The following is a 17,945-nucleotide window of genomic DNA, read 5'->3' as shown; positions in this document are numbered from 1 at the left end:
AATCACTGGTCAAGGTTAGGGTAGATATGGAAAGAGACATTCAACACATTTCATTTCCAACTTCAATACCATATTACCTCATCCAGCCTTCACACCTTGAGATCCAATAACATCATCTGATGCAATTGTGTGTTTCGTATATGAGGCATCAATGGGAGGTTTCCCAACAAAATTACACCCAATGTTAACCAGCAGACGATCAAAATTTCCCGTCAAACCAATTAGAATGGTGAGAACAAAGGGATGAATGTAAATGGCAGGAAGAGCAGATGAGGGAGACTGATGGAAAATCTGACCAAGGACGGACAATGCAAGTTAAGTGGTAGGTGGCTGTGTCTTGGAGATTTCTCTGCAAGTCAATTTAAGTAATTGCTCAATGGATAGTTCACAAACCGTTGTTTTCTCTTCTCACACAGGAGTGTTGCAGAGAGCAAAGGGAAGGACAGGGAGAAGGCCTGTAACTTTGCAGATTCTCCCGCATGAACTCATCTGTAGGACCGACTGCATCTTCAACATGCCCTCCCTGACGGCTGTTCGGGAAGCAGCAGATGCTGGAAGACCTGTTCAGAGCCAGGAATGTGAGACCCTTACCATGATCTCCAGAGACAGGAATGTGCTGATTGGTGACCAAGCTGCAGAGGGCCCTGAAAGGTTGAAGGCCGGGTGTGTCCTCAACTGTTCCAGCATTCAGACCACAAGCGGAGTTCGTTTTGGCACCTTCGGGTGGCACAAGCCACCTGGAAGAGGGCAGAGACCAACTGGGAGAGAGTGATTGTGCGATCTTACAGCAGCTGGCAGGCTGGATATTCTGCAGCAAGTGGCTGATTTCCCAACTTTGCAAAGATTGTCTGCCACTAGCAAGATATAAATGATCAGCACTCCATCTACTGGCTTAACAATCCACTGTAAAAAAGGACTGAAAAGGTCTACCAACTTCTCACAAGGTAACTAAGAACTGTAAGTAAACTCTGGCCTTGCCACAATCAGAGAACGGATAACAAAATGGTTCAAAAATGCTGAAAATGTACTTTGATGTATTCACGATGAGATCAAATAGGAAGATCTAACAAATCTGCTCAAAATCATTCAGGAAGATGATTCTTGAAGAGGTGTCTTAGTTGTGCACTGCACCACACCAAAAGTGATTGAAGAAAAACACTTTTGCTTCTATGACCTAACCAAGCCACGAACGTATATTAGACAGCGATTAAACACAGCCAGTCAGTCTGTCAGTCAATCTTAATTCTGAACAAAGACGAGATAGTCGATACTGCATTCATCTCATTCTGAATGGAATGAATGACATCACCACTTGTCATCATCAATGACTAATATCCTTAAGCTCCCTGGTAGCACTGTGGGTCTACCTATGCACGATAGAAAGCAGCAGTTCAAGGGGGTAGCTCATCAGCACCTGCTCAGGGGCAATTAGGGATGGGTAACAAATATCAGCTCTGCTCACATCTGATGAATGAAAATTTAAAGTAAGTTCATATTTAGCATCATTTAATAATGCTAAGTCAATTATTTATTATAAATCAATTTATAATAAATAACTGCTTTCATTATTCAATTGAAGGGTCAATATATGGCATTTATTGATTCTTTCACCCTGTCCACACACTGGCAGGTAGATGATCAGTCTTTCCCATTTCTTTTTACACCCCCATACTAATTTTCTCATGTACCTTCAACCCCCATGATGGTTTTTCTGGGGTAAGAGTAAGTCTTGTGTAAATTACCAAAGTAACATTCTTCAAGTCATCATCATGAAAATGTCAGGAGGCTACCCAGCGTCAAGGTGCCACACAACGAAGCCTAACTCCCTGTCCTTAACTGGCACTTGGCCACATATCCAGCATCACCCACATGACCAGCACAAATAGTCTGCACTTCATTTCAGGATTCCTAAAGCAAGGCATTGGTGGTGATCTTTCGGGAATCACTGGGATCAGAAAGGATCCCGGAGGACTGGAAAATGGCTAATGTAGCACCGCTATTTAAGAGGGAGACAAAAGATGGGAAATTATAGGCCAGTTACCCTACCCTTGGTAAATTTTAGAGTCCATTATTAAGGATAAAACTGCAGCGTACTTGGAAGTGCATGGTAAAATAGGGCTGAGTCAGCACAGCTCCGTTAAGAGGATGTTATGGCTGACAAACATGTTCGAACTTTTTGAGGAACAAGTTAAACAAAGGAACATCAGTGGAGGTGGTTTATTTGGATTTCTGGAAGGCCTTAAACAAGGTGCCACACAGGAAGCTGCTATGATAAGAGCTCATGGTGTTAGGGGCAAGGTACCAGTATGGATAGAGGATTGGCTAACAGTGGAGACAAAGGGATCTTTTTCAGGTTGGTGGCCAGTGACTCAAGGAATTCCACAAGGATCAGTTTTGGGACTACAACTATTCACATTATACAATAACAATCTGAATGAAAGCACTGAGGGCATAGTGGCTAAGTTTGCAGATGACACAAAGATAGGTGGAGGGTCAGATAGTGTTGAGAAAGCAGGGAGGCTGCAGAAGGACTTAGACAGGCTAGGAGAGTGGGCAAGGAAGCAGATGGAACACAACGTGGGAACGTGGGAAGGTGGGAAATTATGCACTTTGGTAAGAAGAATAGAGACATAGACCATTTTCTAAAATGGAGAAAAGACTTAAGAAACCTGAAGCACAAAGGAATGTGGGAATCCTAGTTCAGGATTCTGTTAAGCTTAACATGCTGGTTCAGTTGGCAGTTAGGAAGGCAATATAATGTTAGCATTCATTTCAAGAGAACGAGAATACAAGAACAGGGATGGATTGCTGAGACTGTATAAGGCTCTGGTCAGACTGCATTTGGAACATTGTGAAGAGGTTTGGACCCATATCCAGAGGAAAGATGCATTGGCCTTGGAGGGAGCTGGGAGAAGGTTTACAAGAATAATCCCAGAGATGAAGGGCTTGTCACATGAGGAGCGGTTGAGGATATTGAGTCAGTACTCAAGGCAGACGGAAGGATCAGGGGGAAGCTGATTTGTATTCTGCAAATTTCAAAGTCTGAACAGACTTGACCTGGAGATGATGTCCTTAATAGTAGGAGAGACTAGGACCTGAGGCACAGCCTCAGAGAGAAGAACAATGTTTTAGAACAGAGACGAGGAGGACTTTCTTCAACCCAAGGATGGATTATAACAGAAGACTGTGAAGGCCAAATCTTTGAGCATATTTAAGACCAAAACAGATAGGTTCGTGATTAGTAAGGGGGTCAAGAGTTAAGGAGAGAGGGTAGGAGAGTGGACTTGAGAAATACATCAGCCATGATTGAATGACAGAGCAGTTTGATGGGCCAAATGGTCTAACTTTGCTCCTATATCTTATGCTCTACGATACATCTTTATATCCCAGCCAACTCAGCACAAAGTCAAATGCAGGGATTTCTCCACATGCATGACCCTGATCTTTGAGTCAATAGTCATTTTAATTCCCTCTGTTGCTCCCATTCAATAATGGACTATGGACAGACATGTCAGCGTTCCAGTGAAGCTCAAAGCAAGCTCAAGGAACAACGTGTCAGCTTTCAACTTGGCTCTCTACAGCCGTCTGAACTCAACACGGAATCGGATCATAAAGTTTGTCTCTACTGGTTTGTTCTTTCGTTTTTGACTGGGTTGGTCTTGTCTCACTTTTTTTTTTTAACCATTTCATTTTACATTCAGACATTCACTCCTCAGCTGGACACATCTTTAGATTCTTTACTAATTGCCACTCTTGGTCACTTTTAACCTCTCCGACTATTCACTCTCATCCCAAGCCTTCCCTTTTGTCATTTTGCCCCCTTCCCTTGTTCCATGGGTTTAAAACATATTACAGTTTTATCTTCTTTGGCTTTGATAAAAGATCACCAGCCTGAAATGTTAACATCCGTTTCTCTCCACAGATGCTGCCTGACCAGCTGAGCATTACTAATATTGTATGTTTTCATAAGGGAAGGGGGGAGGGCGGAATCTTATAGAAATATAGAAAATTATGAAGAGAATGGATAAGATAGGGGCAGGGAGGTGATATCCACTGAAGCTAGAACTAGGGGGCATTGTCTCAAAATAAGGGGGAGCAGATTTAGGATCGAGTTGAGAAGGAACTTCTTCACCCAAAGAGATGTGAATCTGTTGAATTCCACAACCCAGTGAAGTAGTTGAGGCTACTCCACTGAATGTTTTTAAAGCAAAGATAGACAGATTTTTGAACAGTAAATGAATTACGGGTTATGGTGAGAGGGCGGGTAAGTGGAGCTGAGTCCATGAAAAGGTCAGCCATAATCTTATTGAATGGCCGAGCAGGCTCGATGGGCCAGATGGCCTACTCCTGCTCCTAGCTCTTAAGTTCTTATTCAGAATTTTCTTGTCTGTCCAACTCAGGTCTACACTGGGTGACAATGTTTAAAAATATATTGTTTGTTAGATTGGTCATTACCGCTGAGCCAGCATCTATTGTCCATGCCTAATTGCCCTTGAGAAGGTGGTGGCAGTGGTGGTGGTGGGTGCTGGTGGTGCAAATTAACTCAGTTTGCTCGGTCATTTAATTCATTCACAAGATGAGGGCATTGCTGAGTCATTTTGTCCATCCTTAATTGCCCAGAGGCCACTTAAAAGTCAAATACATTGCTGTGGGTATAAAGTCACAAGTAGGGCAGACCAGGTAAGGATGACAGTAAGGATATCCTAAATGACATGAGTGAACAGAAAGGTTTTTTTCCCCAAAAATGACATTGGAATAGTCAGACTCTGAATTCCAGAATTTAATTGAAATCATCCGCCATGGCGGGATTCAAACCCAGGTCCACAGAACATTATCTCAATTAACAGTCCATGACAATATCACTCGGCCATCGCCTCCCTTGAATGGAGTTTAGTAACCTCATTGTTGCGTACCCAGAATTACACATAGGCCAAACTAGTAAGCACAGCAGACTTCATTCCCCAAAGTGCATTGGTCAGCCAATGGGTTTTAACCAAAATCTAGTAGTTTCATCATTACTCATCCCCCACACTTTATTCCTGGTCCATTTAACTGAGTTGACATTTCATAGCTACAGTGAAGGGATTTGAATTCCTGTGTCGCAATGAACACTATGATATTATTCCTATTCCCCACAAACCCCCACCCCTAATGCTAAGTGAAGCACTCGGAGAGAGATATCGTCAGAGCTGAACAAGAACAAAAGCCAACACACTTACTGGAGGCAGAGACAAGTTCTCTATGGAGCTTGTAAGTCATCACTGGCTCTTCAAGATTCCTGTATTGAGCAGAGTAAGATTTTATTTATCATTTAGTGTAAAACAGAGCCTTACCTTTATAAAGGAACAGAGGTATTAGGAGAAATATTACAAAAAATTCAAATTTATCCTTGTATCCAGCTATAAGAATGCTTAATGGGGGAGAAAGGAATAAATTAAATTTTGCATCATTTCTCCTGAAGGCACAATCAAAATGTTCAAACTCAAAGCACTTTTTTGTTTAGAAAAGGCAAATAGAAAACTATAATTTCATTGTTTGCACAAACTCGGCATGAACAAATAATGAATCTGGATTTCTTGGGTACCATTAGATGAGTAAATGCATCATTGGAAATGTGTCAGTCAGCCCATACGTTGGGACAAACCTAAGAATGAAATCGAGGTTCTTGCATCAAGGTATGAATTAAGTGTTTAACAGGAACTCAGCGGAGTACACTGTAGGTACTCAGTTTTGTTATGACTCCATTGGGGAGATTGTGGTGATAAATTGAGCCCCCACTGTTCCTCAAGCCATTACAAAATGTGCAAATAGCTAATTTCAATCACCAAGGTGATCAATTTGCCTAACTTACCTCTATTCATGACAAATAATTCACAATAGATTTTGTCATTAAAAGACAAAAAAAATTATTATAAACAAACTTATTCCTAAACAAATGGTTAAAAAGAATACTAATTTGTTACTGTGCTGCTCAAACTATACTCTTCTAACATAAGCCCCAAACATATTCATTCATGAAAATACCAGTTTGACCACAGATCCCAAGTTAGAGAGTCATTTATCATTTCTTTTAATTGCTAAAATTAAACGTTGTCTACTGAATAGCCAATCAGTTGAACCAAGGACTTTTTTTTGTGTTAGAAATCTCTCTTTTCAGTGTCTGGATTTTAAGACTTTGTTTTTCCACTTGCACACAGAGAGAGATGTTCCTTGTTTGCAAACTTTGATGTCTCTGGGCTACACAGCACTCGCAGGTGTAGAACAAACTGGAGCTGGACCAATCCGAAGGCTGTCGCCAGGAAGTCCCCCCTCAACTCAAAAGATTCCTGGTTTTAATTTGGTTTACAAAACATCCACCTAACTGCTCTGAAAGTAACATGTGTATATCTTAGCTATACACCTTACAAACCCAACTAATCTTCAAAAAACGAACTTGGTACATTTTAGTTATACAGCAGTAACCAACTTACATTTTCCAGTTTATTGTCTCAAAAGAAAAATGTGTGGGGTCCCTTACAGTTTGGATACTTTGAACGTGAAGTAGCTGACACACCATAAGCTGTCCGAGATGAGCCTTTAATGGGCATACTTGCATTGAATGCTGTTCAGAGAAGGAATACTCTATTGACTCCTGGGATGAAGGGGGGATTTTATAGAGGACTATGGGGTATGTTTTAGAATAAGGAGAGATTAGAAAGAATTTCTTCGCCTAAAGCATCATTATTCTTTCAAATTCTCTACTCCAGAGCACAGTGGACACTGTCTTTGACTATATTCAAGGCTGCACTAATCACAGATTCTTGATCCACAACTGAGTCAATGATTAGGGGCAACAGCTAGGAAAATAAGATTTGATCTTTGGCTTCAACTCTAAGTTATGGCTGGTGTCAGGTTTAAACGAGCTTAAATGGAAAATGCATATATTGCAAATAATTTTTCATGGCCAACTCAGGAAACAGGTCAAAACAGATTTGGAAGGAGTAACAGGAATGCAGAGTACTGGGCTAATGGTAAGATTCTTGGTAATGTACATGAGCAGAGATACTTCTGTGTCCAAGTAAATAAATTCTTGAAAGTTGCCACCCAAGTTGATAGGGTTGTTAAGAAGGCATACGGTGTGTGAGCTTATATTAGTAGAGGGATTGAGTTTCGGAACCATGAGATTATGCTGCAGCTATACAAAACTCTAGTGTAGCCACATTTGGAGTATTGTGTACATTTCTGGTCATCACATTATAGGAAGGATGTGGAATCTTTGGAAAGGGTTCAGAGGAGATTTACTAGGATGTTACCTGGTATGGAGGGGAGGTCTTATGAGGAAAGGCTGAGGAACTTGAGGCTGTTTTCGTTACAGAGAAGAAGGTTGAGAGGTGACTTAATTGAGACATATAAGATAATCAGGAGGTTAGATAGGGTGGACAGGGAGAGCCTATTTCCTTGGATAGTGATGGTAAGCATGAGGGGACATAGCTTTATATTGAGGGGTGAGAGATATAGGACCACTGTCAGAGGTAGCTTCTTTACTCAGTAGTAGGGGCTTAGAACACACTACCTGCAACTGTAGTAGACATGCCAACTTCAAGGTCATTTAAACGGCCATTGGATAGGCATATGGACGAGAACGGAATAGTATAGGTTAGATGGGCTTCAGATTGGTTCCACAGGTCGGCGCAACATCGAGGGCCAAACAGCCTGTACTGCGCTGTAGTGTTCTATGTAAAGTCAGGGATACTGGAATGATGGCTAGCTGTGTATTGATGCAAGATACGTTACAAGACTTTGGACAAGCTGAAGCTTGTGGATATTGGGGTTAGAAGAGAATTAGGAAGCGGCTACATTCAAGAACGTAGGAAGAGAAAAGAAATTGGATCTGAAATGGTAGTATGCGAGGACAAAAGGGATTTACAAACAAGATTAGTCAGAGATTGAGAGGTGGTGAAGGATGGTCAAAGCAGCAGAAGGGAAGTCTTGTGACTGAGGTGAGTTGAAGAGAACCACGAGGAAAGTGAGGAGGTGGGACAGAAAACCAGAGGAGGACAGTTCACAGCTGGGAGCAGGGACCAAATCAACATTTGCTTTTTCTGAACAAAAACAAAATATGCTCAAAGATTTTACTGCAGCCTTCTGTTAATTACAGTAAGTGTCAGTTCACTTTTAATTACAATACAATTGTATAATGCTGTTTTGATCGTCCTGAATACAAGGATTAAGAATACAAGGAGGTGTGGGCACAGGTTTTACAGTTCCTGCGGTGGCAGGGGAAGGTGCCGGGATGGGAGGGTGGGTTAGACCGCAATTTCCCTTCCCACGTGGTTAAAGATGCCCTCCAACGCATCTCGTCCACATCCCGCACCTCCGCCCTCAAACCCCACCCCTCCAACCGTAACAAGGACAGAACGCCTCTGGTGCTCACCTTCCACCCTACCAACCTCCGCATAAACCAAATCATCTGCCGACATTTCCGCCAGCTCCAAAAAGACCCCACCACCAGAGATATATTTCCCTCCCCACCCCTTTCCGCCTTCTGCAAAGACCGTTCCCTCCGTGACTACATGGTCAGGTCCACTCCCCCCTACAACCCACCCTCCCATCCTGGCACCTTCCCCTGCCACCGCAGGAACTGTAAAACATGCGCCCACACTTCCTCTCTCACCTCTATCCAAGGCCCTAAAGGAGCCTTCCACATCCAAAGTTTTACCTGCACATCCACTAATATCATTTATTGTATCTGTTGCTCCCGATGCGGTCTCCTCTACATTGGGGAGACATTGCGCCTCCTAGCAGAGCGCTTTAGGGAACATCTCCGGGACACCCGCACCAATCAACCACACCGCCCGTGGCCCACCATTTCAACTCCCCCTCCCTCTCTGCCGAGGACATGGAGGTCCTGGGCCTCCTTCACCGCCACTCCCTCACCACCAGACGCCTGGAGGAAGAACACCTCATCTTCCACCTCGGAACACTTCAACCCCAGGGCATCAATGTGGACTTCAACAGCTTCCTCATTTCCCCTTCCCCCACCTCATCCTAGTTCCAAACTTCCATCTCAGCACTGTCCCCATGACTTGTCCAGACTTGTCCTATCTGCCTATCTCCTTTTCCACCTATCCACTCCACCCTCTTCCCTGACCTATCACCTTCATCCCCTCCCTCACTCACCTATTGTACTCTATGCTACTTTCTCCCCACCCCCACCCTCCTCTAGCTTATATCTCCACGCTTCAGGCTCTCTGCCTTTATTCCTGAAGGGCTTTTGCCCGAAACGTCGATTTCGCTGCTCCTTGGATGCTGCCTGAACTGCTGTGCTCTTCCAGCACCACTAATCCAGAATCTGGTTTCCAGCATCTGCAGTCATTGTTTTTAACTCACATACTCAAAGAGGAAATTTGCAACAACAGTGGAAACAAAATGTAGCCAGTTGTGCAAGTTAATCCACACAATTCCAGAGATTTAGAGTAGTTCGTCAGAGGTAAACAGACAAATTAGAAATGGTTCACTTATTTTCGATAGGTTTTCTTTGGAAACATTTGGAAATACACAATTCAGAGGCCATTTGGCCCATTATGTTGGTTCCTTTGAAAGGAGCTAGTCAGTTAATTCTGCTCCACTAGTCTTCCCCATAGCTTATTATTTCCTTTGTCATGTTTTTATCAAATTCTTTAGTGAATGTCATCACAAATTTTGTTTCCACTAGATTTTCAGTCAGCACACTCGAGATTATAATAGTTTGTTATGTAAGAAAAGAAATTCCTTATGTCACCTTGACTCTTCAGTTAGTCAGTCTGTCCTCTGACATACCAGAGGATCAGGCCCTCTGGTAACAAACGCACCTGCCTATCTACTCTGTCAAAGCAATTTGTTAAGGAGTTAAATATCACCTTCAAATCTCTCCTTCACCCAATTGTTTTCAAGAGGGCTCTCAGCATCTCTAACCTTACCACATAACTGAAGCTCCTCAATGCAGGTACTATTCTGGTAAGTTTCCTCTGCACTCTCTCCAGGCCCTGATATCTTCTCTAAAGTGTGAAGGCCTTTCAAACAAAGAAAGATAGCAGACTCCTAGCTGAAGACCTTTCTGATCCAATTGCAGCTCTTCTCAGAGCCCCATGTAATTTAGGCCATTCCCAGAATTTGGGCCTTATACCTATATTCACCAGAGCTCCATAGAAGTTGAGGTAGAGAATCAACTGCCAAAACCTGATGCTTCTCATTCATTTTAAATCTCCACCAAGACCCCACTCTACACAACAAAGGCAACCACTGCTAAACAGGACAGGAAACTGTATTACCACATAGACACTTGCATAGATTAGTTGAGTTCTGGATCTGAACAAAATCTGACCTGAACATTTACACTTGTGTTTGTACCAATGAAGCAATTGCTGAAAAGTACAACTTAATGCTGAAGATTTTCATCTTTCATTCATCAGGACAAATGCAAAACTTCCATATTTTTTAACAATTTACATAACAGGCAAAGTGCATGCTGACTGGTTGGTTACTTGATTGCGATTGTTTGAGGAGTTTGGCAGCCCCCATTGCTCTCTCCATAGTAACCCCACAGCCAATTGGTGTTGACTTGTCAACTAACCAGTACCCTTTTCCCCACAGTATAAATTGTCATGACTGTTTGGAAGTTGGTATTCTTGTGTTTGTCCTGATGAGTGCAAAACAAAAAGCTTCAGCGTGTGTCAAATGCCGATTGGATACAGTCAGTTCTTCTATAATGAAATGGTTACATTCTTGTTCAACCCCGCATTATAGAAAAATCACACTTTAAAAACAGCACTTAATGGGTTGGTGCTGTAATCGCCAACACGCGTTTAAAAGTTCACACTTTAGAAACTGCATCCCCAATTCATCAACCGCGTTACAGCAGATTCATGTTGATAAAACCTATGTTATAGCAAAATGACCTGAGCATGTAATGAGGTAACCGCAGCATTTCCAACACCCAGACAAAATGGGAGCTCCACCTACTCAGAGGGACACTGAGGTGGTTTCTCATCGCTCACCATTGTTTGGCAAGTCAACTTTGATTAGCTAAGGTGTTGCCATGGCGAAAGCAACAGGAAGCAATAGACTCCCCCAACTCCCAGATAATTCCAAACGAGTTCAAAACTTAAACATATGCCTTTAGATTGCAGAGAAGAGCATCTGTCACTTCTAGGAAGCCATGTTACAAGCTTGACTCATCATCTCAGTTTGGTTGTTAGCATAGCTATTAGCACACTCATGGCTGTTCAACAATATCATCCATAATTAGTTCATGCCTTTCCACCAGTATCAAGCAGCAAATGGCAGGACATAGATCATGACCGAGGATGGAAATGGCATCTGGAGTTTCAGAGAGCTAGCTTACACCTGAAGCCAAGATCAAAAATATTTTTTGGGAGCCTCCACTAAAGGTCTCAGTACCTTCAGTTGTATTTTACCAGAGACTTAAGAGATTTTCACCTATGTTTAACTATTTATTTAGAGCTGACCGTAACGAAGTCTGCTCAAGAGCACATTTTTAAACAGAAATCAAAATACTCGGGCTTCCATAGTTCTGTACACACCCTGCCCAGGCACCTTTGGAATGACTCACCCCACTCCTACTAACCCCTGCACTGCTTAACAGTGGGGAAGACAGAAGGGAAAAGTAGATGACAGATTTGTTAAGAAGTACTGAAAGTTAAGAATCAGGGCCGGATCTTGAGGGAGATGTTTTTGGTTTGTGTTGAGAGAAGGTGAGGACTACACATCGCCACTCAGGCTCACTGCATCCACACTGGAGCAAGACAATTTTTAAAGGCTGCAGCTGAAGGCAGGAGTTCAATTCCAGCCTTAGGTGCCTATCTGCGTGGAGTTTGCACATTTTCCAGTGTCTGTGTGGACTTCCTCCACATACTCCGGTTTCCTCCCACAGTCCAAAGATATGCCGTTTAGGACTGGCCATGCTGAATTGTCCTCTAGTGTATAGGATGTACAGGCTAGGTGGATGAGCCATGAGACTGTATCCAATTGGCATTTGACACACGCTGAAGAGAGATGTTGCTGAAGCTTTTTGTTTTGCACTCATCAGGACAAACACAAGAATACCAAGATGCAGTAGGTGGCTGGATCTGAGGGTGGGGAATGCTCTTTGGAGAGTTGGTGCAGACTTGATGGGCCAAATAGCCTCTTTCCACTCTGTAGGGATTCTATGATTCGAAGGCTGCAGTTTCCAGTACAGTCAACTGAGTGTACGCCTCCTCGAATGCTGACTGAAAGATCCAGGCCTCCATTTGTTTATAAGCAACACCTTTGAGATTTTGCTTTAGGAAAGACATGCACATCCGGCAAGGCTCACGAAATATAGCCAATTACTGGAGGCAAGTGCATTTTGAAAACAGGGAGAACAAAATCTGCCTTTTAAAAGTTACATCAATGAGGAGTTTCTCTTTCTTTCATAATAAAGCGCAGCAAGGGATGATGGTCTGGAATATGTTTGCTGACAGTACCTTGCAAAATGGATTGGTTACACATACTGGAAAAGAATAAAGTTTGTTACGGGGTGTACAATTGTTTTTTAAAAAAGTGGGTGTAGGAGTTGCTAGCCTAGCCAGTACTTGTTGCCCATCCTGAATTGCCCCAGAGGGAAGTTAAGAGTCAACCACATTGCAACCTAGGCCTGACTAGGTAAGGACAGCAGATTTCCTTCCCCAAAAAGGCTTTAGTGACCCAGATTTTTTAACGATAATTGACAGTGGTTACATGGTCTCATTTAGACTAGGTTTTTTCAATCTTTTTTTAAAAATTGAATTGAAATTTCACCATCTCCAATTAACCTGGGGTTCTGGAGTACAAAACCAGTCACATGACCACTCACTCACCTGAGGTGGTGGTGAAGGAGTGGCACCAACTGGGTAGCTCTTTCAAAGAACCAGCACTGGCAGTTGGGACAGAATGGCCTCATTCAAGGAGTGAGCATTCTTAGAAATGTAACAGCCCAGCAATCTTTAAACCATTAACAAAAACCGGCAAAGATACCACACCCACACGTGCAACAAATGATGGATATTCACTGTCAGAAATGTGAATACTTTTCACCCAGCGATAGACTCAGCTCTGGAATACGGTGCCTGGAAGTGGGTGTATGCAGATAGTGTTGAGGCTTTCAATGGAGCATTGGATGCCCTATTGACTAATGTCAATGTGCAGGGTTATGGAGAAAAGATTGGCACTAAGCAACAATGCTCAAACAGCCAGAGACACATAGGGCTGAATGACCTCATTTTGCACTATAAGTAATTCTCTGTTCCGTAGACAGTATAATCCTGCACTCTGTGCCTCTCTTACCTGAGGTAGTGCTTCAGTGCACTGGTGATTGTTTTTATTTCCCACTCAGAGCTCTGGAGATCAACATCACCAGGATGATTTGGATCTAAAGGACGAAACATAAAAAAGAACTATAAATCGCAAAGTGTTGGTCATTATGAATCATTTAGGTAGCTCATGGGCACTCTGCTCCTCTGTTTTTGCAGTACTCAGATTGCAGGAGATGAAGGAATTGCAAACAGGGAGAAAGCTCAGTGCACCACGTATCCGACAGGGGTGAGATTCCTCATTGTGAGAGCTTCTCCATATTCTTATAAGACAAGCCTATCACAAAATATGACCTAACCACCTTTATCCTGCTTATCTTATTTTTTTTTTAAACAAAGGTTCTACTGCCCAATTTTCAACCATTCACACCTGAAGGTGCTGACAACCCAGTAATGCTTCACTCAGATGAGCATTCCTTACATCAGTCCTGTGTGTTTCTGTACATGTAACTGCTTTTTTGTGCATATGTGCATGCACAGGTGTGCATGCATGCATATATGAATGTGTCTGTGTGGACAAACATGTGCATGCACACGTGTAGATAATGTCTTCCCTAGCCTTAGTATCCACACGATATTCTCAAGGGGTGGTCTGACCAATAGAAGTCCCTCAGCTATTGCCTTTAAAACCCAGACCAGATATTCCAGGGGAGACCAATAACAAGGTAACATCATTCAATCTGGTTTCTGGTGACATTAGATCCACAGCGACGTGGCTGAATCTTACCCACCCTCCAAAATGATCCTCGCAATCCAAGGGGCATTTAGGGATTGGCAACAAATGCCAGCCTTACCAGCAACCCCTCCATTCCAACAAAGAAAGACGAAAGAAAACGTTAGCAGTTTTCCTCTTGATTATGGCTCTGCACTGATTGAACAAGTTGGCTTTTGAATCTGAAATTGCTGGTGAAATTATATGTTGTAAGTAGGTTGTGAACTGATGTGACAATATTAGGATTTTCAAAAAAAAAAAGCAGGACAATTAAATCTCCTTATTATTTCATTAGAGGTAGTTCAGGGAAGATTCACTAGGGTGTTCCCCAGTAATAAGGGATTGTCTTGAGAATAAAGGATAAATAGGCTGGGACTCTACTCATTGGAATTTAGAAGAGTGAGAGGTGATCTCTTTGAAACAAATGGGATTTTGAAGGGGCTTGACAATAAAAGCTGAGAGCATGTTTTCCCTCATGGGAGAATCCAGGACCAGAGGGCAGTCTCAGAATTAAAGGGGCACCAACTTAAAATTGAGATGAGGAGGAATTTTTCTCTGTCAGAGAGTTGAGTGTCTTTGGAACTCCTTGCCACAGAGAACTATGGGGGCAGAGTTCCTGTGTATATTTCAGGCTGAAATAGGTAGAGTCTTGGTCAGTAATGGAATCAAGAGTTAGGGGGAAAAGAGCAGGAAAGTGGACATGACGAATGTCAGATCAGCCACAAAACTATTTGTTAGCACAGCAGGCTCGAGGGGCCGAATGGCCTCATCCGGCTCTAATATCTTATAGTCTTACATCAATACAATGTGGATCCGCATCTCTCCACCACTGACAACCATGTCATTAATCACCAAGGTCCAAAACTTCTATCCTCAGCCTCTCTCTCTATCCTTCTTAAAACTAGTCTCTACAACCATATACCTGTCTTAATTTCTCCTAATCTCACTCAATGTCAATTTTGTTTTGGCTAAAATGTCTGGTAATGTTCCCACGTGATATTAAAGGTGAAACATAAATACAAGGTATTGGGTTGATAGGAGAAAGTGAGGTCTGCAGATGCTGGAGATCAGAGCTGAAAATGTGTTGCTGGAAAAGCACAGCAGGTCAGGCAGCAGCCAGGGAACAGGAGAATCGATGTTTCAGGCATAAGCCCTTCTTCAGGAATGAGGAAAGTGTGTCCAGCAGGCTAAGATAAAAGGTAGGGAAGACAGACTTGGGGGAGGGGCGTCGGAAATGCGATAGATGGAAAGAGGTCAAGGTGAGGGTGATAGGTCAGACTGGGGTGGGGGCGGAGAGGTCAGGAAGAAGATTGCAGGTTAGGAAGGCGGTGCTGAGTTCGATGGATTTGACTGAGACAAGGTGGGGGGAGGGGAAATGAGGAAAACTGGTAAAATCCGAGTTCATCCCTTGTGGTTGGAGGGTTCCTAGGTGGAAGATGAGGCGCTCTTCCTCCAATCGTCGTGTTGTGGTCTGGCGATGGAGGAGTCCAAAGACCTGCATATCCTTGGTGGAGTGGGAGGGGGAGTTGAAGTGTTGAGCCACAGGGTGGTTGGGTTGGTTGGTCCGGGTGTCCCAGAGGTGTTCTCTGAAATGCTCCGCAAGTAGGCGGCCTGTCTCCCCAGTATAGAAGAGGCCACATCGGGTGCAGAGATTGCAATAGATAATGTGTGTGGAGGTGCAGGTGAATCTGTGGCGGATATGGAAGTTTCCTTTGGGGCCTTGGAGGGAGGTGAGGGGGAGGTGTGGGCGCAAGTCTTGCACCTCCTGCGGTTGCAGGGGAAGGTGCCGGGAGTGGAGGTTGGGTTGGTGGGGGGTGTGGATCTGACGAGGGAGTCACGGAGAAAGTGGTCTTTACGGAATGCTGATAGGGGAGGGGAGGGAAATATATCCTTGGTGGTGGGGTCCGTTTGGAGGTGGCGGAAATGACGGCGGATGATGCGCTGTACATGGAGATTGGTGGGGTGGTAGGTGAGGACCAGTGGGGTTCTGTCCTGGTGGCGGTTGGAGGGGCGGGGCTCAAGGGCAGAGGAGCGGGAAGTGGAAGAGATGCAGTGGAGGGCATCGTTGACCACATCGGGGGGGAAATTGCGGTCCTTGAAGAAGGAGGCCATCTGGGTTGTACGTTTTTGGAACTGGTCCTCCTGGGAGCACTTGCGGTGGAGACGAAGGAATTGGGAGAATGGGATGGCGTTTTTACAGAGGGCAGGGTGGGAGGAGGTGTAGTCCAGGTAGCTGTGGGAGTCGGTTGGTTTGTAGTAGGATGTCCGTGTTGATTCGGACGCCTGAGATAGAAATAGAAAGGTCGAGGAAGGGGAGGGAGGAATCTGAGACTGTCCAGGTGAATTTGAGGTCGGGGTGGAAGGTGTTGGTGAAGTGGATGAACTGTTCAACCTCCTCATGGGAGCACGAGGCGGCGCCGATACAGTCATCGATGTAGCGGAGGAAAAGGTGGGGGGTGGGCCAGTGTAGTTGCGGAAGATGGACTGTTCCACATATCCTATGAAGAGGCAGGCATAGCTGGGGCCCATGCGGGTGCCCATGGCTACTCCTTTCGTTTGGAGGAAGTGGGAGGACTGGAAAGAGAAGTTGTTCAGGATGAGGACCAGTTCAGTCAGTCGAAGGAGGGTGTCAGTGGAAGGGTACTGGTTGGTACAGCGGGAAAGGAAGAAGCGGAGGGCTTTGAGTCCTTCGTGATGGGGGATGGAGGTATACAGGGACTGGATGTCCATGGTGAAGATAAGGCGTTGGGGACCGGGGAAGCGAAAATCATGGAGGAGGTGGAGGGCATGGGTGGTGTCCCGAACGTAGGTGGGGAGTTCTTGGACTAAGGGGGACAGGACCGTGTCGAGGTATGCGGAGATGAGTTCGGTGGGGCAGGAGCAGGCGGAGACAAATGGGTCGGCCGGGGCAGTCAGGTTTGTGGATTTTGGGCAGGGGGTAGAAGCGGGCGGTCTGGGGTTGTGGGACTATGAGGTTGGAGGCGGTGGATGGGAGATCCCCTGAGGTGATGAGGCTATGGATGGTCTGGGAGATGATGGTTTGGTGGTGGGGGGTGGGGTCATGGTCAAGGGGGCAGTAGGTTGATAGATGACTACATTCTTCAATACAAGGCATCGTTCCTGCTTCGCATCCAGCTCTTTCTCACTGCCTTCCTTCCAAACTTCCAGACCCATTTTAAAAATAACATATACAGACAAGGCACAATGATCAAATGTTTAAAACATTAAATCAGAGGAAAGGGAAGAGAATGGAATGAATTAATGCTCACATTTATTTTTGAATAACTCTACATTCCATGATAAGACCAGATGAAATAGGAACAGGAGGCAGCTTTTTGGCCATTCAATAGGTTCATGGTGGATCCAACATTCCTCACATCCACTTTCCTGCTCTTTCCCATAACCCTCGATTCCCCGACTGATCAAGAATCTCTCTGTTTCAGCCTTAAACACACACAAGGATGAAGACGACCAGTTTGAACCATTGGAAGATTTGAACAGTAAAGATCTCCAAACCACTCAGGTCCTCTCCAATCCATCTGACAGCTCAAACATTGGAAGGAGTTTGGGAACTTTAAACAGTGCATAGTTGGTCAAGGGACAGAGTCAGTGTCCCCTGCAGTGCACAAACCAGTAGCAGCCGGAATCCTAGTCTGACTACCTCAGTTGTTTACTTTCACTCTGGGAGAGTTGGAGTGGGAAATGGCAAAGCCCCATTCTGGGCACAGGACTCTGTACATAACATTCCTGAAACCTGTACATTACCAGTGTCTGGCACAGTGAGGGAACTTTACGAAAAGGAACCCAGATCAATAAGATTCTGGTGTAGATCAGGGACTTACTAGAACAAAAGGTGCAACATTGATAACTGAGGAAAGGTCAGG

The 17,945-nt window shown here is 44.2% G+C and overlaps 1 protein-coding gene and 1 long non-coding RNA gene across 6 annotated transcripts in view; one reads left to right on the top strand and one right to left on the bottom strand.

Annotated features, from left to right (window-relative positions):
- The window catches only part of ophn1 (oligophrenin 1), a 211,465-nt gene that overhangs the window by 69,433 nt on the left and 124,087 nt on the right, over positions 1 to 17,945 (bottom strand). For all 5 annotated transcript variants that reach the window (XM_043705052.2, XM_087991885.1, XM_043705050.2 and 2 more), the window contains exons 15-16: positions 13,324 to 13,408; positions 5,220 to 5,278 (exon numbers count right to left, since the gene is read on the bottom strand). In XM_043705052.2, coding sequence (XP_043560987.2) covers positions 5,220 to 5,278; positions 13,324 to 13,408 — 144 coding nt within the window. The remainder of the gene's footprint in view (positions 1 to 5,219; positions 5,279 to 13,323; positions 13,409 to 17,945) is intronic.
- On the top strand, positions 3 to 17,938 carry LOC148148768 (uncharacterized). The gene is made up of 3 exons (XR_015758617.1): positions 3 to 322; positions 417 to 944; positions 17,505 to 17,938. It is a non-coding gene; the product is annotated as an uncharacterized LOC148148768 (long non-coding RNA).

Source organism: Chiloscyllium plagiosum, unplaced genomic scaffold, assembly GCF_037043375.1.
Source record: "Chiloscyllium plagiosum isolate Xiang-an unplaced genomic scaffold, Cpla_swu_hap1 HiC_scaffold_11, whole genome shotgun sequence".
In the NCBI taxonomy this organism is placed as follows: domain Eukaryota; kingdom Metazoa; phylum Chordata; class Chondrichthyes; order Orectolobiformes; family Hemiscylliidae; genus Chiloscyllium; species Chiloscyllium plagiosum.
This window is presented reverse-complemented; position numbering and strand designations above follow the sequence as displayed.